General features: G+C 42.7%; 1 protein-coding gene across 3 annotated transcripts in view; it reads right to left on the bottom strand.

The window, feature by feature from the left end:
* LOC149239757 (cytochrome c-type biogenesis ccda-like chloroplastic protein) overlaps window positions 1-23069 on the bottom strand; it is a 478359-nt gene that overhangs the window by 320520 nt on the left and 134770 nt on the right. For all 3 annotated transcript variants that reach the window (XM_089373519.1, XM_089373517.1, XM_089373518.1), the window contains exon 4: window positions 70-125. In XM_089373519.1, the coding sequence (XP_089229645.1) occupies window positions 70-125 (56 nt within the window). The remainder of the gene's footprint in view (window positions 1-69; window positions 126-23069) is intronic.

Below are 23069 nucleotides of genomic sequence, written 5' to 3'. Positions count from 1 at the left end.
CAATATTAATAATGCAAATTCAACAAGAATGAGTAGAAATTCAAACCTTCATTTTCGAAGTAGACTCACCATAAACAAGCTGATTGGAGAGGCTTCCACCTTATCACTTGCCACCAAGCTTGTTGCTAAAACCAACAACTATATAGTATTAGCCTTCTTTATAATAAACACATAGGTTACGGATCAACAATACAAATACTTCAAACCAAGACTTGTAAAGAAAAAATACTAGTAGGACAGGTTAAGATTATTATATAATTCCTTTTCTTGATTTTTTTATCATTCAATCTCAAACATCAACATACGTATTACTTTTGTTATCCGAAGTTATGCTTTCACTAGTTCCATTGCAAGCATTAGGGTTATCGCATGAATATGTGGTTTGTGTTGGGTTTGATCGAATTTGTAGGGATAATGACACTAAGGCTCTCTAGTGAATAAGTATATACCATTGATTAAATATAAAAGTTTGAAAATATTACCATGCTTGGAATAATGTTAGGGTTAGTGCATGTGTTTTTTGTCAAATATGAGTCATTTAGTAACCTAGTGCGTCAACATGAGAGAATGGTTACAAGAGTAGCTAGGGTTCATGTACAAATAGGCTATTAGGTACTTCATTTAAAACCATTGTTTATTGTGCCCATGGGAAGTAGCTCACTTGGCAATTGCCTTGATAATGAAGTGTTATGTTCTGTGAGATTCCAGGTTCAAAACCCCCTGTGGGTCAGCCAACATTAAAAAAAAATTGTTTATTATCTTTCAAGAAAAAATTATCTTTGGTGAGACCTATATTGAAATAAAAAAATGCTTCTTCATCAATCATCCCCATTAACATTGAGACGCTTAACATTTACTATATGTAAACAGTGAGATCATTATTCTTAAAGATCATTACTCTATAATGGTATTGTTCTTGTGAATATTCCATAGATATCCATACAATTGCAAGCATCATGTATCAAAACCTAGCTATGGTCATTAAAACTATCATTTTCTAAGGATCCAAATTTATAATGAAAGTGAAATAGAAGACTTATCTGCACATAGTTTGAATAGTGCATTATTATGGGAGAACCAAAATCAATGAAATCAGATTATGTTGAATTAAATTAATCTGACCTGTTGCGCACATTTTGTCAAAGTTCCAAGGAAGCGGAAGTACCAAATTTTTTCAACAGGATCAGAACATCAATCAAGAATTCATATCTCATTGTAAATCCATTCTGCAAGTTATGTAATGTAAATGATGCTAGTAAGATTGTGAATGTATGTAACAACCTAGGTAAGCCTATTATTTTGGAGAGAATTTCATCCTAAGAGGTTTTTCGTCTCACTAATTCATTTGTGTTTCTAAACACGTATGGTCCGCAGAGTTTTTTCCTTCCACCTCACCCCAAAGCCGAGGTGTAATTCTTCGTCAAATTCTTAAGTGAATCTTAGTGTTCTAGTCAAGTTTTATGTAAAAGTGATTTGGGAATAATTTAAGCTATTTGGCTAAATTATTTTATTACAAATCACTTGGTCTACTAGCTCATATTGTGTCGCAGATTGGGTATGTTTTTTGAGGGTCTAAGCCGAACGGGTATTCCCCTTTGAGGGTTGAAATTGTAAATCTTATGTAAAAAATATTTTAATGCATGGTCCCTCATACTTAGACACCATGGTTAAAATATTAGAGGGTGGAAAAAATAATTAATCCCCTCATGTGTCAATTAATTAAATTTTCTGGCAAAATTAAATTAAAATCCTAAGCCAGAAATTTAATTAATTAGAGTCAAATTAAAATGTCTTAGGAAAATTAAATTCTCCAAGTGAAAAATTCATGGGTCTTAAAAGAATTAATTTTTGGAGGTCCTCCACCAAGGGAATATTGGATATTTCAAGAAAAATTGGACCCTTGGGCCTTGGTGGTTAAGTCAAAGTCAATTTTTTTAGGAAATTAGCTCAAAATAATTAATTTTGAGCTAATTAAAATGGAATTAAATGATATAAAATTGAAAATTTCTCAAAAATCAAAATTCAATGACTAAGATTAAAAAATGATAAAGTATATTTGGACGGTCAAGATTATTTTGACAAGGATCAAGGAAACTAACCATTATTTTTCACTTGGAGGATTTATCTATAAATTAGAGAATCATTTAAGTCTCTATCAACCTGATTTCTGGCTAAAAAATTGTTGCTGAAGCATTTGTGTAAACTATTGTCCTGCAAGGAACTATTTTTCTATCATAATAAAGACTTTGGGGTTCAACTCGAGGTGTCCATGTTCATTGATTTGTGGTATGTACTGACTACGGGCTTTCTTATGTTGTACTAATATATGATTATTTTGAGACAAATACATAGTGTTTGCACGTACTTCAATCCTTGGTATCCAAGTTCACAAACTCTAGGCAAGGATCATTTTCCTTGGATCTTGAATATTTATGAGGTGGACTAAATTTTCGCTAAGGCTATAGTGTGCATGGGGTTTCTGAAGCGTTTTTAGCCATTTATCAAATAAAATAGCCATAAAAATATTTTTCTCAAAAATTTAAATTTTCATAACCCTTGTATATTTGTAGATTTTGTAAATAATTTTGTAAATATAATTTGTAAATTATTTTTGCTAACTTGGGTTTTGGGGTTTTAAGAAATTTTGTATATATTTGGGGTTTGGGTGTTTTATTTTCCTTTTTGCAGGTTGAATCAAGGAAAGAAGCTAAAGTAGAGATAGATCTAAGCCCTTGAGGGTAAGATCTAGTCTCTAGAAAATTTTGCAAGGCTATCCACTGAATATTTTGTAGCAAAATTCAGATCTAGAGGAGAGGAAAAATTATGAAACAAGGGTTTCAATTTTCAGTCATCTCGGGCCCAGATCCAACCCCTGAAAGGCCAATTTCATCCTTATCTTGCCCAGCGTCAGCCTTTTCTACCCCTGCGTCATCTTTTTAGCCCTGTTAGGGTAGGCCTTGGCCTCCCCTTCGAGGCCCAGCGTTAAGGCCTTAAGGCCTTCAAAGGACTAGCCGTGGGCCCTAAGCCACACGGTTTCTCTTTCTTGACCTTAACGATTGCCCTAAAGGCTGGTTGTGGCCTTTAAGGGCCCTAAATTGCCCTAAATACCTCAGCATCTAGCCTTCCTCCTCCAACGTTGTCTTTCCTCAACTTCCTCTGCCTCCTTTGACCCTTGATCTGCCTTTCTAGCCTCCTTAACCATCAACGCTAGTCCTTTTAGGCATAGTGTTGCCCTTCCTTAGACTATTTTGCCCTAGTTCCATCTCTGTAATTTTTCAGACTAATTCCTTGGTGGTTTTGCAGGAGCAATTTCCTCAAAAACTTGTGTTTTCAGGTACAAGATCATTGGAGAAATTTTTGGCTACTTGGGCAAGTTGATCTTCAAGGCCTTGGGCCTAAAGTTTGCTCTCTAAACCCTCATTTTGTAATGTCCCTTCCTAAATATTTTGCTAAGTAAATCACAATTTGTCATTTTTGTCAATTTTGGGCCTAAGGCAATTTTGGAGAAAAGCATTTAGGGCAAGGGGGTCGAAATTATTTTCCTAGTGTAATGTGGGGGCCACTTCTCCATGAAAAACGCACTCCCTTGATTAAGAAATTCGTATGGCTAAGGAAGGAGTTCGAATTGCCTAGTGAAGGGGCCCACATGAAGGAAGGGAGCAACAATTATAAATAAGGGGAAGGCAACATCATTTGGGGCTTTTGATCATTTGATAATCGATTGTTGCTCTAGCTGTTTAGCAGAGTCACATAGTGTTGTTGAGCACAAGAGTTTCCCAAGGAGGAAGCTCAACCTCTCTTTGGTGGACTTCGAGTGCCACCCTAGGAAGGCCATCTTACCAGTCTTTTGGAGTTGGGAAGGAAGACCATGCAGGCATCACGATTTCTAGCTTAGCTGGGACGCAGAACAGGGGGCCACGCAGTGTTGGTGGAGTGTGGAGCTGGAGTTAGGGGTTGCATTGTTGGAGCATTTCTTGACTAATCTTCAGGCAAAGGTGAAAGGTTTGCAGGGGCAGAAGGAATTACCCAACAACAGTTCAAATTTTTGGAGTTGGGCCTGCGTCATCTTGCCCAAGACTGCGCAGTCTTTTGTTGGGGTTAATTGTGGGGTGGCTTGTGAAGGGGTTTTAGGAGTTGGGATTGTTTGGAGTTGGATTGGAGGAGATTTGTGGGGAATTTTCCAGCCTTTTGTGGAGCAACAAGCACAACATCTACTACAGATTTCATTTTCTGCCTGTGGATGAGGACCAAGCATTTTGGGGTCAATTTTAGAGCATCAAAACTAGAGCAAACACATTCTGTGTTTTTCTGGTTTTTTGGCAAGGATCCCAGAAATAATTTGGAAAAATTTTCTGGGCAGATTTGAGGGGTCAAATAGGGGTCTCAACACAGCCAGAAGTGCAGAATTACAAGGGCCAACGCAGATATTCGTTGGGGGAGTTTCTGCAGCATTTGGGCAACTATTGTTCATCCACCTGGGGCTTGTAGCTTGCTTTAAGCAAGCCCAGGTGCACACTTTCTAATTCATATTGTACTCCTATAGATACATATAATCAAAACCCTTTTTGGCGTATTTTGGAGCATTTCAAGTTTTCTGATGTTTGGTGTAAATTTTTTGTGTAATGTGCTGCATGTGTTTGTTATGACTGTAAATTTTCCACTAGGAATATTACAGTGGTATCAGAGCATGTTCCTGGCCAGTTGTGGGCTTGAGAGCAGGTGATGACAGGGTCGTTTACAGGAGCAATGTATCGACATAGAGGCAGAGGTAGAGGTAGAGGCAAGGGACAAGGTGAGGGAGAACGAGACCTAGTTTCTGATATGGAGTTGGAAAACTTGAGGGGCCTCAAGGACAATCAGGAGGACAACGAGCAGCCAAAACAAGGGGGCAAAAACCATATTTTAGAGGAGTTGTTGAGAGCCAACCAGTAGATGTTGAGGCAGGGGTAGCTCATGAGAGACATGATGTAGCAGGTGATAAGGTTGCAAGTGAATGGGAGACCAGAGGGAGAGCACCATGGTGATAGGGCTTCCAGAGCTAGAGGAGCTAGTCGTACCTATCAGCCCCCACACACCCCTTTGCATGGATAGGGAGGTCGTCCCACCATGCCTCATTTTGTGGACGAGCCAGAGCCCGAGAGGGAATCGACCCAGTTGCAGATTTGGTCCATTCAGTTGCATTCGGTATTTATGAGTATGAGGGGTTGGATGCCAGGATTAAGAGGGTGATTTCCTTTGGGGAGTACATACACCTAAAGGAGAGACGTACCACTGGGGTCAGGACACATTATAGAGGGGGACAATCTAGCCAAGAGGTACAAAAGATAGCAGGGAAGGTCACACTCCCCAACTTTGATGGGTCAACCAAGAGTTCAGCTAGGGCATGGGTGCAGAAGTTAGACACATACTTTCACCTGAATCCCATGTGTGAGACAAATGTTATCCGGTTTGCTACTCTACACTTGGAGGGTGATGCCCAAGAGTGGTGGTACCATGGACTGATTACATTGGGGCATATCCACATCACTTCTTACACAAAATTCACCTGGAAGATGATTGAGACATTTGAGAGGAGGACCTGGAGTTACACTTCAAGGAGTTGGCCCATTTGAGGCAAACTGGCAAAGCAGAGGGGTACATATCGGAGTTTTAGAGGTTGGCCGTGATGGTGACCAACATTTCAGAGGCTCGGTTGATCATGTTGTTTGTGGAGGGGCTTGCTGAGCCACTACGTGGTTGGGTGAGGGCCTACAAGCCCACATCACTGATGGATGTTATCTCCAAGACCCGGGATATGATTGACGCAGTGCCCAAGACCCGGGATATGATTGACGCAGTTCCCAAGACCCGGGTCTTTATCCCCACTAGACCCATTGCTTCGCAGGGGAATCGAGATACTAGACCACCTCAAAGTGATGGAGGGCGTAGCCAGTTGGACGAGGAGACCAGGAGGGACCTCAAGAGGAGGAAGCTATGCTTCACATGCCAGGAGCCTTGGGCACCAAGGCACAAGTGCACCAAGGGCAAGGCCCATTACATTGAGGTGTATTCAAACAGTGAGTCAGAGGAGGAGTTTGAGCTGGGTGCAGAGCAGGGAGATGAGGGGGGACCGTCATCAGGGGGAGCACCACCACCACCACCACCACCTAGGGGAGGACCGTTTGCTCCAGCAGGGGGAGTTCTTGCTTCACTTCGGGGAGTCCTGAAATACTTGACACTTCGAACCAAGGGGACGGTGCAGGGGCAGCTAGTGTCAGTCCTTGTAGACAATGGGGCCACCCACAATTTTACCGATGTTGAGAGGGTGGAGAGGAGGGGCATTTGCATAGAGACATTTGAGGGGTTCTCAGTGTTGGTGCCAGGAGACAGGACGATGCAATGCACGAAGTATGTTCCCAGTTTGACGGTGACGATGGGGAACTACTCTGTCACTAATCACTTCTTTGTAGTTGACATTTCGGACACCAATGTGGTGATGGGTGTCTAGTGGCTATACTCATTGGGGAAGATCACTGCCGATTGGCAAAAGCTTGAGATGGAGTTTACAAGCCCAAATGGGAAGTTGGTAGTGCTGAGAGGGATGCACTCTTATCCACCCCAGACAGTTTCCGCTCATAGGATGGAGGCAAATCTACGACATGGGGACATAGAGTGGGCGGTGGAGCTCAGGATCTCAGAGATAGGGGCTCCGACACGACCAGTGCATCTAGACATATTAGCCTTTTTGGAGAGACACTGGGGGTTTTTAGGGAGATCCCACCAGGCGGACCGCCAAACCGTGGGTTCAAGCACACTATTGAGTTGGAGGAGGGGGTGCATGCGATCATCACTACTACATATAGGCACCCCAAAGCCTATCGAGATGAGATAGAGAGGGCCATATAGGAGCTACTACGATTGGGGCACATTAGGCTTACTTCGAGCCCCTTCACTTCTTCCATGGTGCTAGTGAAGAAGGACGTGACACTCCGCATGTGCATTGACTACAGGGCCCTCAATAAAAAGACATTGAAGAACAGATACCCTATCCTGCGTATTGATGAGTTGATGGACGAGCTTAGAGGAGAGAGATACTTCTCTAAGATAGATCTGCGCTAGGGGTATCACCAGATCCGAGTGAGGGATCAGGACATCCCTAAGACTGCCTTTCGTTGCCACTATGGACACTTTAAGTTCTTGGTGATGCCCTTCGGGCTAACCAACGCTCCGGCTACATTCCAGTCTTGTATGAACCTATGTTGCAGGAAACGTGGGGGGGGGCCCGTTTCCGGCTGGAAACTGGGACGAAACGCGGAAACGCGTTTGGTACGGCCAGGAAACGCGTTTCCGGCCGTACTGCCCGCGTTTCCCAATTGAATTGTGTTTTTTTTTTTATTTTTTGTTTTTTTCAAATTTGTTTTTTAATTTTCTAGATGTGTGTCTAAAGTTATAAAAGTGAATTTTTGCCCTAGTGTTGACATGCAGTTCATGGTAATGTTAAATTCTTAAAGTAAAAGTGATATTCTCCTTTATTTTTCATTTTCATCCTTTTACTTAAATTTTTAACATTACCATGAAATGACTCAGGATGTTTGAGAGTGGTTTCACCCTCATTGGATTTCATATGGAGAAAGTAGAATTTTAGATCTCACTCAAAATCCAGCAACTTATTTGTTTTTCAGGATTTCAGGATTGAGGGGGTTGCAATGTTTCCATTGGATTTTATCATGTACTAGGGTATGGAACTTCTATTTAATCAAGAGAACCAAGCCCTCTATGCAGGGGAAACTCCCAATAATCAAAATCATGTAGGGTACTAGGGTATGAAACGTGTATTTAATCAAGAGCACTAAGGTCGTTCGACTATGTAGGAGGAGACTCCCAATACAACAGTGGTCCTTCTAAAGAATGGGATGTGGATGCAGAAAATCCTGATTTGGATCTCTCTCTTGCAGCCTTATAGTCTTTATTGTACTTGCAGCCTCATATATTAATATAAATAAAGGCTGATTTTGAGATTTGGATATCTAATAAAGGTTGCTTTTGGATATTCCGATATTTTTATTTTCATTATGTGATCATTCATGAGTAAATGTGATGTAAATTAAATCTTAATGTTTAAGTGTAATAAATTATAATGTATCATTTATGCTTTATGATTGCACACACACACACACACACACACACACACACATATATATATATTTAAATATTTTCTATATATATATATATTCGCGTTTCCCCGTTTCCAAAATTTGGGGAGGTCGCGTTTCGTATCGCTTCCCGTTTCGGAAACTCGTACCCGTTTCCCCGTTTCGTGCAACTTAGGTATGAACCCATGTTGTGGGGGAGCGCCCCGCCCCCCCCCCCCCCCCCCGAATCGCACTCCGGGCGGGAGCGGCTCGGGAGCGCGCTCCCTTAAAAAAATTTGTGCTCCCTGGTCTGTTAGGGAGCGACATAGCGAGGGATCGCTCCGGCGCTCCCGGAGCGATTTTTAATGCCCGGGAGCGATCGGGGAGCGATCGCTCCCTGATCGCTCCCGGACATTAAAAATCGCTCCGAGAGCGATTCGAGCCAGGCCGGGAGCAGTTCCGCGGAAAAAAAAATCCGCCGGACCCAAAAAAAAAAAAAAAAATTAGAAATTTTTTTTGGTTTTATAAGCCCAATGGGCCAAAAAAATTCATTCTAACTTCATTGAGCTTGAGTTTGGAGCTGGAGCAAGAGCAAAGGAGCGAGGAGCAAGTGCTGAGGAGCGAGGAGCAAGTGCCAAGGAGCGAGGAGCAAGCCTGCAGAGGTAAGTAACTTAGTAATTTAGTTAGTTTAGCTGGTTAGGTAGTTAATTTAGTTAATTTAATTTAGCTGTTTGAGTTTAAAGATCATGTATTTAAATTAAATTAAGTAATCCCAATAAATTAAATTAATTTGCAGATTCAAGAATCAAAACCCTACAAACATCAAACACCATCGACCTAGCTATATTTATTGGCATTTTCCTCTTCCTGGTCCCTTTTATGGTTATTATGGTGCTGGAGAGTAGGAAACGGAGGGGGCCCCAAACTGAAGAGGGGGATGAAGAAGCCGGAGAAAGTCAAATGGGTGAAAACCCCAGTGAGGAGGAGCTGGAGGAGGGTGAACATGACCCTCAAAAAACTAAACAAGACCAAACTCCATTGTGGAAATATGTTCACAGGGCTGAAACAGGGAGAGGGGGTGGAACCACTAAATTTCATTGCCCCCATTGCAACACTGATTACACAGGTTCATACACCCGTGCTAGAAGACACCTCTGCGGGAAAAGGCCATGGGATGGAGAGAAACAAATAGGAATCAAAACTTGTACAGCGGTGTCAACAGCAGATAGAGCCAAATACATAAGGGAAGAGGAGGAAGCCCAATACAGAACAAAAAAATCAAGGGGTTTCTTTGAACCAAGCTCACAATCACAAAGAACTCCTTCAGCATCCTCCCAAGGCAGTGGATATGGACATGGAGGCACAGGGTCATCATCTTTAAGGCGTAGAACCATATCAAATTTCCTTGATGAGGGGTGTAGGAATGATGTGGATTCAAAAGTTTACAGGTTTCTCTATGCATGTGGGATACCATTCAATGTTCTACGCTCACCTTATTGGCACGAAATGGTTTCTGCCATAAATGATGCCCCTAAAGGATACAAGAGCCCTGGGTATGACAAGGCAAGAACCGTTGGCCTTGATCATGAAAAAGCAAAAATATCACATTGTTTGAATAAAATGACAAGTTCTTGGACTGACCATGGGGTGTCCATTGTATCTGATGGATGGACAAATGTAAAAGGCAAGCCATTGATAAGTGTTCTTGCTGTGTCTGTTAGTGGTCCCATCTTTCTAGCTGCACATGATTACTCAGACAAGTTCAAGACCGCCATCAACATTGCAGAAGCATTACTTGAAACAATTGAGCGTATTGGCCCATACATTGTCATCCAAGTCATCACTGATAATGCTCCTAATTGTAAGGCAGCGGGAGCAATTATTGAGGATAAATACCCGAACATATTTTGGTCTGGATGTTTGGTTCACACATTGAACCTTTTGTTGCATGATATTGTCAAAAACAAAAATGAACAATACCAATGGATTGGTAATTTGTACAAGAAAGGCAAACAAATGATAAAATTTATTACAAATCATAGCAATACCCATGGCCTTTTCCGCAGTCACTCGAGATTGGAGTTGCTGAATATTGCGAAGACTAGATTTGGTAGCTATTACCTCACCTTCAGGCACCTTTTGAAGGTAAGAGAGGCATTAGCTAGCATGTTATCAAGTCCACATTGGCAGGTGTTAAAGGAAAGGGCTACAAATGTAGCTGACATGGCAGGTTTTGAAATGGTGGAGGAGGCCGCTCTTGATGGGCAATTTTGGACAAGTGTGAGGCAAGTATTGGATTTCACCAAGCCAATTTATCACATGATTCGGTTTGCAGATACAGACAAACCAGTGATTGGCGAGGTGTATGAGCAAATGGATACCATGTTGGGGGAAATAAAAGACATTGTTCATAATAGAGATCCCAACTTGTACAAATTGATTCATGATTGTGTGTGTGAACGGTGGAATAGGCTTAACCTTCCACTACATTGCTTGGCGTATATCCTTACGCCAAAATACTACTCTACATCTTGGTTGGGCCAACCTGCAGCAGGGGGTGGGGTTAGGACCAAACCTCATTTAGATCAAGAGGTAACTAAAGGATATTTGGAAGCATTAGAAAAGTTGGTACCTGACAGGGAGGAATGTGCAGCTGTGCGCCTTGAAATAGGCAGATACTTCAGTGGCACTGGTTTGTATGGTAACTTCCATGCAATGGACGACAAAGATAAATTTGAATCTCTCACATGGTGGGAAACATATGGCGGCCACGGACTTTTGCCAAAATTGGCAAAAAAAGTTCTTTCACAGGTTGTAAATTCTTCTTCTGCAAAGAGGTGTTGGAGCACCTACAGCTATATACATAATGTGAAAAGAAACAGACTCAATGAAAACCGAGCAGAAAGCTTGGTTTATGTGCACTACAACTTGAGGTTGTTGAGTCATTACTGTGATCGGGCTAATGAGGATCCCACATATAAAATTTGGGACAATCACCCAGAGGATGACAATTTGGAGGATGGCATTGTACATATTGAAGAACTAGAAGAGGAACTTGTAAGAGATGAAAATGAAGCAGCAGCCATGCCACCTCCACCTCCACCTCCACCATCCAGTAGCAGTGCTCGAGGTCCGAGTCGTGTTCCTTTGCTGTCGCCACCTCCATCTACACCCTCGCGTGGAGGTTCTAGTTCTGGTCATCGGTCTGTGCGGGAGACTCCTAGAAGACCACCACGACCTGCTTATACTCCTGGAGACTCTCGTGGCAAGGGCCACATGTAGATTTATAGTTTACTTGTCTTTTTTAGTTTCTATTAGACTTTAGTTTTCATAACTGTTGAGTTTTGAGTCCTTGACTCTTGACTCTTGACTCTTTCATATCATAATGATATTTTTTGTAAACATTATATCACTGTGACAATGAAAATTTGAAGTTTGAAGTTGGGCCTTGGCAATTATAACTCATTGGTAATGATTGTGAATTATGAATATGATGCTTTGTGAAAGAGTCAAGACTAAAGTTGTTTCATTTCATCTCATTATTCATGTTTCATTTTATAAATTTTTAACATTTCATATCATGTTAACAGTTAGAAGTTAGGACTTAGAAATATCTTCGATATTACTTCTTGTAATGGTTAAACTTAGCTTACAAGTACAACTTTGGTGATCAATGATGATAAATGTTATTGAATTTTCAATTCTGAAAGCTTGAAGTTGAAACTTTAATATTGAATTTGATGAATCATGATTTATAAGACTCAATATGTTGCAGTTGTAATATGTATTTTACTAACTTGTGGACATGGTTGATGACGATTATAATTTCTAGATGATTGATGTGATATGGTATAATGGTTCAATGATCAATCTATGCTTTTTTATGTTTTTTATGTCTAATTCATCATTCTACATGTTTTTGTTGACATATATGTATCAAAAATTAAAAAATATAAAAAATATATATATTTTTAAAAAATCGCTCCCGGATTCACTCCCAAACCGGGAGCTTCTGAAAATGGTCGCTCCCGCTCCCGCTCCCAAGTAACATGGGTATGAACCATGTGTTTTATGGGAAGTTGCGGCATTTTTTCCTTGTCTTCTTTAACGACATACTCATCTACAGTCAGACTTGAGAAAAGCACCTTTAGCACTTGGAGGTAGTACTTTGCATACTAGAGGAGCAGCAACTATATGCAAAGATGTCCAACGACATACTCATCTACAGTCGGACTTGGGAAGAGCACCTTTAGCACTTGGAGGTAGTACTTCGCATACTAGAGGAGCAGCAACTGTATGCAAAGATGTCCAAATGTGAGTTTGGACTGACAGAGATGTTGTAACTTGGGCATGTGATTGGGGACGACAGAGTGAAGGTACACCAGGAGAAGATCAAGGCCATCTTGGATTGGCCAACACCCAGGAATGTGACTAAGTTGAGAGGGTTCCTAGGCATTTTCACTTACTAAAGGAGGTTTGTGAGGGGACTCTCACAACCTATAGCACCCCTCACCGATTTGACCAAAAAGGGGGCTTTTGAATGGACGCAGGTAGCACAGGAGGCCTTTAAGCGCCTCAAGAAGGTCATGAGAAGTTGTCCTATTTTGGTATTGTCAGATTTCACACGGCCATTTGTACTGGAGTGTGATGCTTCTGGTGAGGGATTTGGGGCCTTGTTGACACAGGGAGGCCATCCTATTGCTTTCGAGAACAGAAAAATACTATCTCATGAGCAGTTATACTCTGCCTTTGACAAAGAGATGTTGGTTGTGATGCATGTGCTAACCAAGTTCAAGTAGTATGTGATGGGCAGCCAGTTCAAGGTGAAGACTGACCACAACAGTATTCGATTTTCCTTAGAGCAACAGTCATTGTAGGAGAGGCAGCAGAAGTGGGTGAGTAAGCTCCAAGCTTATGATTTTGAGATCGAGTCCGTAAAGGGAAAGCACAACATAGTAGCAGATGCACTTTCCCAAAGGCCCGCGGTACTACCTTTGATGGACTATACTCACAATTGGAAGGCTCAACTTTTGGTTGAGTATTCCAAGGACAGGCAGGCTTGTGATGTATTGGATGGCACACACAGGGATGATAGGTTCAGGGTGATGGATGATGTGATTTACTACAAGGACAGGATATACTTGGTGCTAGGATCTCAACTCAAGGGGAAGATTATGCAGGCAACCCATGATTCCCTCTTGTAGGACACCCTAGGTTCCTCAAGACATATCGTGCCATCAGGGAGAGGTTCTCATGGCAGGGACTCAAGGGAGATGTATTGAGACACGTGCAGGAGTGCATAGTGTATCAGAGGAATAAGGTGGAGCTATTGCATCCCGCAGGTTTACTATAGTTGCTCCCCATTCCGAAGAGGAAGTGGGAGAGTGTGTCCATGGACTTCATCACGGGGCTTCCAACTGCACAAGGGCGAGATTGTATCTATGTGGCGGTCGACCGGTTGACCAAGTTTGCTCATTTCTTTGCCATCCCATTGAGATCTTCAGCCTCTCAGGTGGTCGAGTTGTTCTTTTGGGACGTTTTCTGGTTACATGGACTCCCAAAGAACATAGCCAGTGACAGGGACAACAGGGTCATGGGAGCTTTTTGGAAGGAGTCGTTCCGGTTGGTGCGGACTGAGCTCACACACAGCACCAGCTATCACCCATAGACAGAAGGGCAGACCGAGATTGTGAACAAGTGGCTGGAGGGGTATCTACGCAATTATGTGACGGGACAGAAGAGAGCATGGGTGAAGTGGTTGCATCTAGGGGAGTAAACAATACCTAACAGGGAAAAACCAAGGTAGAGATGTTGTGTTAGGTATCGTTCTGACCATAGTACCGCAATCTGCCCACGGTGTCCTATACCCCAGCAACCGCAGGAATGAGCCTCTAGGCTCTGCGCAATCCCGGCACTGGCAAAAACAACTCCCTCAACCTCTGCGTCAACCCTACTGGTCTCTGCGTGAGCCTCTCTCTGCCCTCCTTAGCCTCTGTGTTGGCCATTCTTTGGCCCGGACTGATGACATCGTCCCTCTGTGTCAACCCTTCCTCTGTCAATTTTGCAAGGATCAACTTCTGTCACTCGGGACAACTGATTCTGCTGCAAATTCTCTGCTTAGCTGATGCCTTCAACTCTCCTGTGATTTGGAACCACGCTCTGATACCATGTTGAATTTTCTAAGTCTATCCGTTAAAATATTAATCTATATTCTGTTGGTTTATTTCTTCTACTTGTTTAAATTCAAACAAGTTATTTAAAACATTTAAATACCGAAATAAACACAATACAGTCACAACATCTACAGATCAACAGTTGAAAGAAAACAAACACACAAGTGACACCATTATTTTTGGACAAATGTCCCTGCAAAAACCCAATGCAGGAAAACCGGTGCAGCTATTCTGAGGGTATATTATTTTGCAGTATTTCCTTGAGTACAATTGGGTGCCTAACTAGCTCACCCGATAGAGAAAAAATACACGGCAGCAATACCTCTCTATTCGGAAACAGGTATTCAAAGAACCTGTCCCATGAAACCCTCTCCAGCGACTTTGAAACTCTGCGTTGGCCCTTCTGGCCTCTGCGTCAGCCTCCTGCTGCTCTGTGTCAGCCTCAACCCTCTCTGCGTCCGCCCTCTGAGGCCAGTGTGGAAAAAGTCTGCAAAAAATCGGGATTAAATCCTAAAATTGCGATTTTTTCAACAAAACGATTTAATCCTCCGATTTTTTGCAGACTTTTTTAGAAACGAAAAAATCACGATTTATTCATTATATGCCCGATTTTATCGGGAGTCGATCGAAAAAGTCAGCCATCTCTGCTGAATGTGGGATATGACAGTGGTGTTTAAGGGCTATCATATAGTGATTTGATAAGCAAAATTACTATGAGTTGCCACTACTGTTAGAGTTGTTATACAATGAATTTGACGAGGCAAATTTGCTGTGAGGAGGCTGAACAATAAGGGTTTTGGACAACTAGTATTCAGTGTCTTGGAAGGGCCAAACCATTGTGAGTTGATGATATACTTTGATGCTGATTGTACAGTGATTTGGTGGTCAAATCCACTTGAGAAGTAGATCTGGTTAGGGCTGAGTATATTGTGTATTTTGAAGCAGCAAATACTCAGTGAGCAATTGATGGCAAACGAGGCAAAGGACCTGCCAGGTATCAAGGACAAAAAATGCAGAAAGGGTTGATCTAGATGGGTTACTTCAACAAGTAAGCTATATGTTTGTTATTGTCTATTTCTCATTGGTTAGATTGCAGATCTGATGTTGCAAACTACAAGCCCTAATGGACTGTGGATACTCTAGAGTCTAGATGTTAAAAAAAAATTAAAAAAAAAGAATATTTTTGTGTTTTTTTAATTTTGCCGACTTTTACAAAAAAATCCTGACTTTAACGAGTTTTTCAACTTTTGGACCTTTGCCAATTTAATCTCGACTTTGACTTTTTCCACATTGCTCTAAGGCACTGCACAACCTCTGGAACCCTCTGCGTAACTCCCTCTGCCTTCTGCGTGGATGACGCACTCCCTCTGGGCTCTGCGTGGCCTGCTCTGGCTGCTGCTCTCGCTCTTTGCCTCTGTGCTCGTCTCTTGGCACGGTCTCTGCCTCTCTGTATAGTACTCACTGCCCCTCGCTATTGATCACTGACTCGACTTTGCTTAGCAACCCCGCTCTAACAAATCGAATGACCGATCACTCTAGTGTGTCTTCCAACTGACCCTCAAGCCTCCTCTTATACTTTACTCGTTGGTCCTTCAACTGTCGAGATTACATCTCTAATCAACAGCTAAGATTAGATTTGGCTTTATCCATGTCTTTTGGAACCTTCTAACCCATTTTTATATTAACACCCATTAATATTTTATTTTTCCTAAGTCTAGACTTAGGAACTCCATTGAAAATATTAATTATTTTAATATCTCCCAAACCAGTTAGAATCTGCCCAAACCATTTCTATGTCTTGGAGATCTCATGTGCTTTAGCCTCTCCACCAATTTTCATAGCTAGAGCACATCCGATGCTACCCCAAATCAACACATCTGACATCACAGTGCATCCTGTGTGTGCCCATGATTCCCTAAACTCCTCTAATCTCTTAGTGCAGTCAACCTTTTCATTTTGAAGAATGCGCCCTCTAAAGTCATCATATGAAGGGAGTTTGTAACATGGGCCAACAATAGCAATAGCATCAACCGCAGGCTGGAAAAATGGATTGTTCCTGGCAATGCTAAAAGGAATATCACTCCAAAGAAGAAACTTGCCCATCAACTTGTCAGCTTCTTCCTTCTCCTTTTTCTAATAACAAAAGAGATAGATGGTTGTGCACTAGGTGCGGTTCTAGGAACAAAAAATGATGAGGTAGCTACAGGGTTGGGTGTAGATGTTAATGGTGAATTAGAACTAGTACCACTCTCATGGTCACCTCCCAATCCTAACACTCTACTCCCTACTATTTGACTCTTCAGAACTGCCTTAGACAATTTGGTTGTCTCTATTTCTTCTAATGATTTGATGGCTCTTCGAATGATTTCTGGATTTGTATTTCAACAAGGCCCTACCTCATGTCCAAAAACTTGTGCAAAGTGATACTTCAATCTGTATACCCCCCTGTCATATGATGCCCACATAACTTGCAAGTCAAATTTGATCTGTCAAACCCTCCATCAGGTTCACCAAACAGAGGGTCAAATTTCATTGACATGTTTGTAACTTTGTTGAAACTTGAGTTTTAATGTAAGATTGAAGTTTGAACCTAAGGCACAAGAAGAATTGCAAGTTAAACAAATGAAATTTAAATTTAAATACAACATTTTGAATTTTTGACAAAAAATAAAACCCTCAACTCAATGCAATAATAATGGCAAAAAAAACATTCAAACCCAAGCAAAAATTATCAAAAAGAACTAAGGCACAAGAATAAATTAAACAAATAAAACTAAGTTAAACAAATGAAATTAAAATTTAAATACAACATTTTGAATTTTTGACAAAAAATAAAACCCTCAACTCAATGCAATAATAATGGCAAAAAATAAACATTCAAACCCAAGCAAAAATGATCAAAAAGAACTAGGGCACAAGAATAAATTAAACAAATAAAACTAACAATCAAGATTTTTCATTTTTGACCAAAAAAAACCCTCTCCACTAAATGCAACAAAAATGACAAAAAACACACTCAAATCCAAACAAAAATCATGGAAAATAAATGGGTGATCGAAGCCCAAGGAAAAACAAGAAAAAAACAAAAACAAATAGCCAAATTTATTGCCCATCCCTGAAAACCACGCTCTATTAAAGAAATTTGGTCCAAACTTGATTTCTTTTTTGCTTGGGATGCTAAATTCCTTCACTTTTCTCCTCTCTTGCCCTTGTAGATGAGTTTTCTTCCTCCTTGGCTCTAACGCTTGCCCTCTGTCTGCAAAATGAGCCAAAAAAACCAAAAAATCGCTTTAAAAACTCATTGTTGCCGCACCTGGCAATTATTACCGCTCGACTCGGGATTTTTTTCCAAAAGAATCGATATTTTTATCGATTTTTTCAAATCGAAAAAATCGCCATTATTATCAGCCGATAAAATCTTCTATTGAAAAAAAGCACGATTTTTTCAAAAAATCACGATGTTCGCAACACTAATAAAAACCCTAAAACCAAATTTAAATTTTGGCCACTCGAGCATCTTAGATCTAGCTTAGATCTAAAAAATTGCTTGCTATAATTTACTACGTAAATTACTGAATCAAGTCTACAATTTTGTCATGTCCCTTCTCAAATACATTTGTAACAAGGTGCTGCTACACAATTTTGCACAAATTTTGGCTAAGGAAGAGGACCCATCATTTCGACTTAGGGACTTAGGAGGCAATTCAACTTTATTTGGTTGCTAGTGGAATGTGGGGGCCACCCACATGAGAATTCGGACTAAGCTATTCAAATTGCTTGGAGGGAAGTCAAATAGGTGGATGGAGGGGCCCACATGAGGCAAGGAGGGCCCAAGGAGTTATAAGTAGGGAGAAGCTCTCATTTTGGATTCATTCTTACATCTTGCAAACAAAACTACTTGATTGTTCACTCTATTGTTTAGCTGAGTCAACCGGTTGTTTAGCCACGAATCTCTCAAGTGGGAGATTCAACCTCTACTTCGGGGGACCATCCGTGCCCGCCCTAGAGAGGCAGTTCCACAAGTTTTTCAGGAGTTCCAGGGTTGTGAGACAGCACCATCATTCAACGCAGAGCAGGGAGTGCGTATTTCTGGGCAGCTAGAGAATACGCAGAGGGAGCTAGGAGCCATCAGAGATCAGGTGTTTGCCGGGAGAGTTAGAGGGCTGAGAGAGCAGCAATAGGCCAACATTCTTGCTGAGTTTTATAGCCAGCAGAGCCAACATTCCAGCAGTTCGAATTGTTGGGCTAGGGGACAATGCAGAGGCCATTCCAGCAATTTTCGTGGAGCTTGGGAGCAGGTGCCATAGACCGGAAGCCCATCTAGGAAGTCAGGGATTTGATAGCAAGGGTCAGCCCAGCACTTTGGGACCATTTCCGGGAGGATTTACAGGTAGTTTCCAACAAGCTGAGTTGTGCAGTTGCAGCTGAAGTTGGGCTCCAAGGGGGTCGAATTTCAGAAGTCTAAACCAGCCAAAACACCTCATGGGTTTTTCTGGGTTTAGGCCAAGTAGTCTGGGGTTAAAAGCATATAAATTTCTGAGCATAGGAACTGGACCTTTCAGCCATTCAAACTTCAATAGAAAGGCAGTTTCTGGGCAATGCAGTGCAGATTGGTGCAGCGGTTGGACAACCTTCAGTTCAGCGACTTTCTCACCTGGGTTTGGTCATGCTTGTCCATTGAGACAAGCCCAAGTGCACCATCTTGCTATCCATTGTATTTTGACTTCAGAAAAGTAATAAAATGATTCAACAGTTCCATATTTGCAGCTTTTCTATGGATGTTTAATGTGTATTTCGTTTTTATAATTTGTTGCACAGATTATTTGCTTTATATCACTTGTATTCCTATTTAGGATCATTACAGTAGTATCAGAGCGTAGTTCTTGGCTCAGTTGTGGGGATCGTCTCCTATGAGAGACGGGGACCAGCAGAACATCACCTACTAAAGGTAGAGGTACCGGAGCAGAGAAAGAGCGCTGGATATTACCCTAGAGATGCAGGACAGAGGGAAAGCAGTGGTAGAAGAGGAAGACATGGTGGAACCCAAGAGCAAGGAAGAGATGGCTTTCGACAGCCTCCTGAGGGCCCTGAATGACTTAGCCAAGGGTTAGAAAGACATGTTGGAAGAGATCAAGTCGCAAAACAGAGAGAGGACCACTCCTAGAGGGTTTCTGTTTGGGAAAACTTCTGGGGCCTCTCAGTCATTCGATCATCCCTCACCAGCAGCGCAACACCCATTAGCCAGTGTGCCAACTCGTGCTACACTGCCTTCTTTCGTGCTAGTGGCACAAATTGAACCTGCAAGGGGGAAATACCCCCAGATGGGAGACTATTTCAGAGAGTGGCAGTCTATGGATGCAGACTTTAAGGAAGCCCTCTCCTTCAGAGATTACTGCAAGCTCAAGCAAAGTGAGAAGAACAAGGGTTATGGAGGAAAGGGGACCCAGAACTACAAGCTGCAGAGGACCATAGGGAGGATGTATTTCCCTACTTTCGATGGCACTACCAAGTGCACAGCTAGGGCTTGGGTTGAGAAGATGGACACCTACTTCCAACTCAACCGGATGACAGAGTAGGAAGCCATCAAGATGGCCACGCTGCACATGGAGGGGGAAGCCCATGATTGGTGGTTTCATGGCTTGACCACCTTAGGGCATGCCCATGTGGCTTCTTATGAGGACTTCACCAGGAGGGTGGTGGAGCGTTTTGACCAGAGAGATCCAGAGGCCCATTTCAGAGAGTTGACCCAACTGCGCCAAACAGGCAACCCGGAGCAGTACATCTCAGAGTTTCTGTGAGTATCAGTGATGGTTTTGGATCTATCCGAGGCTAGGAGGGTGTATACCTTCATTGAGGGCTTTCTTGAGCCCCTATGTGGACTAGTGAAGTCACGCAAACCCTCCACGCTGCAGGAAGCAGTCTTGTGCACCAAAGATCTACAGGGGGCCATCCCCAAGACTAGAGCATCTTTTCCTGCACAGACCCCTTTTCCACAAAAGGGGCATGAGACTAGACCTCCACCTCAAAGGACCACACAGGGGAGGGGGCAGTTAGATGATGAGACACGAAAGGACCTCAGGAGGAGGGTGTTGTGCTTCACATGCAGGGAGCCCTGGGCACCAAACCTGTCGGTGCACTACTGGTAGAGCACACTGTATTGAGGTATTTTCTGACAGTGACCAGGAGGACGAGGTGGAGAAGGATTGTGGTGTGGAAGATGGTGAGAGTCCGACAAATAGAGGGCCACCACCACCACCTCCACAAGGTGGGGAATCCCTTGCCCCAACCGGGGGAGTCCTTGCTTCCTTATGCGGGATTCCCAAATTTTTGACATTGAGGATCAGAGGCACTGTATGGGTGCAAAGGGTGTCAGTTCTACTTGACAGTGGGGCTACCCACAATTTCATAGATGCCCAGTTGGTTTAAAGGAGGGGCCTCACCACCGTTGAGTTTGAGAGATTTTCAGTCCTAGTACCAGGTGACTGTACCATACAGTGCACTAGATATGTGCCTTCCTTGACAATAGTTATGGGGAACTACTCGATGACGGACCATTTCTTTTTGGTCGATGTGCCAGACACCAATGTGGTGATGGGTGTCCAGTGGTTGTATTCCCTTAGGCGAGTCACAACAGATTGGAGGAAGCCAGGGATGGAATTCATTGGGCCAGATGGCAAGCTAGTAGTTTTGAGAGGAATGCAGTCTTATCCACCTCAGACAGTTTCGGCCCACAGGATCAAGGCAGATCTACGACATGGGGACATTGCAAGCGCAGTTGAGCTGAGGATCTCAGAGGCTGGGGGACAATCTCAGCCACCACCACCAGACATACAGGCTTTGCTGGACATATATGCAGTGGTGTTTGGGGGTATTCAACCAGGGCAGCCACCGATAGGGGATTTGAGCACACTATTGAGTTTGATTCGGGTGTGCAGGCAGTGATCACCACCCCTTATAGGCATCCCAAGGCCTATAAGGAAGAGATAGAGAAGGCCATCTAAGAGCTGCTAGCAGTGGGCCATATCAGGCCAAGTTCCAGTCCCTTCGTTTCTTCAGTGGTATTGGCGAAGAAGAAGGATGTAACCCTTCGGATGTGCATTGACTACCGAGCCCTCAACTGGAAGACACTAAAGAACCGATACCCCATTCCTCACATAGATGAGCTGATGGACGAGCTTAGAGGAGCCAAGTACTTCTCTAAGATTGATTTGCGTTTAGGATACCACCAGATCAAGGTGAGGGATCAGGATATCCCTAAGACGGCTTTTCGGTGCCACTATGGGCACTTCGAGTTCCTGGTCATGCCCTTTGGGCTGACCAACGCTCCAGCCACCTTCCAATCATGCATGAACCATGTCTTCCGGGGACAGTTGAGGAGGTTTATGCTAGTTTTCTTCGATGACATTCTGATTTACAGTCGGACATGGCAATCAGGGAGAGATTCACGTGGAAGGGCCTCAAGGGGGACGTGCTGCAGCACATACGGGAGTGTGAGGCATGTTAGAGGAACAACGGGGTGTTGATTTTTGGTAGCATCAATTGTGCTCTAGCCACGAAAATTGGTGGAGAGGCTAAGGCACATGAGATCTCCAAGACCCAAAAATCGTTTGGAGAAATTCTACCTGAATGAAGAGATATTAAAATAATTAATATTTTTAATGAGACCCTAAGTCTAAACTTAGGAAAATTAAAATATTAATGTGTATTAATATAATATGGGTGAGAAAGTTCTAAATAACGAGGATCAAGCCAGATCTAATCTTAGTTGTTGATTAGGGACTTAATCTCGGCCATTGAATCGTCAATAGGAAAAGTATAAGAGGAGGCTTGAGGGTCAACTGGAGACACACCAAGAGAGATCAAGAATTTGATTTTTTGGGGCAGGGTTTGTTGAGGAAATAGAGTGAGTGATCAATTGCAGCGAGGGGAAGTTCAGCAAGGGATTTCGATCCAAGGTTGAAGGATACATATCAAAGAGGCAGCGCAGAGCCTAGGAGGGCTGACGTAGAGGCAGCAAGGGTTGACGCAGAGGCTAAGGAGGCTAGTGCAGAGGACGCAGAGGGCCAAAGAAGCTGACGCAGAGGCTGTAGAGGCTGATGCAGAGGATGCAGAGAGATTCGGAGGTTGCGCTGAGGTCATTCTGTAGGACAGACTGAGAGTTGATTGGCTGATGTAGAGCCAGAGAAGGTGACGCAGTTTCGAAGAGGGTGACACAGTTCTAGAGGAGTGCGTGGAGCAGCTTTCGCTATCTAGCACAAGGAACAACCAGAGTCACTGTGGGATTGTTCATCCAGTCGCTGATCAGCCGGAATATCTGTCTCCGGATAGAGGTATTGCTGCCAAGGATATTCTCTGAAGGGTGAGCCATTTCTGGCACCCTAGTTGTATTCAGAATCTGCTTAATAATAAAACCCTCTATATGCTGCACCGGTTTTCCCGCATTGGGTTTTTCCAGGGACGATTGTCCAAAAATAACAGTGTCCCTTGTGTTGTCTCAGTTTATTTCAGTTGTTGATCTGTATATTTGTGAAGGTTGCATTTGTGTTTACTTCGATATTTATGCATTTAAATAACTTGTTAATGTAAAGAACAAGTAGGAGATAGTAAACCAGATATTGTAGTAGGGGTTTCTGAAGTGTTAGATTTAGAAATTTTCACATAGTATCAGAGCGATTGCAGATCAGAGGCGACTAAAGACACTAGCCGAGAAAATCTGAGAATTTGCAGCAAAGAAGCAGCTGTCCCGAGAGACAACGTTGTTCCAAAGCCAGAGATGCAGAAAGAG

This window comes from Pinus tabuliformis, chromosome 8 (genome assembly GCF_031772625.1).
Source record: "Pinus tabuliformis cultivar Carrire ecotype Pingquan chromosome 8, CPIR1, whole genome shotgun sequence".
In the NCBI taxonomy this organism is placed as follows: domain Eukaryota; kingdom Viridiplantae; phylum Streptophyta; class Pinopsida; order Pinales; family Pinaceae; genus Pinus; species Pinus tabuliformis.
Note: the sequence above shows the minus strand (reverse complement) of the source record. Positions and strands in the feature narration are given on the sequence as shown.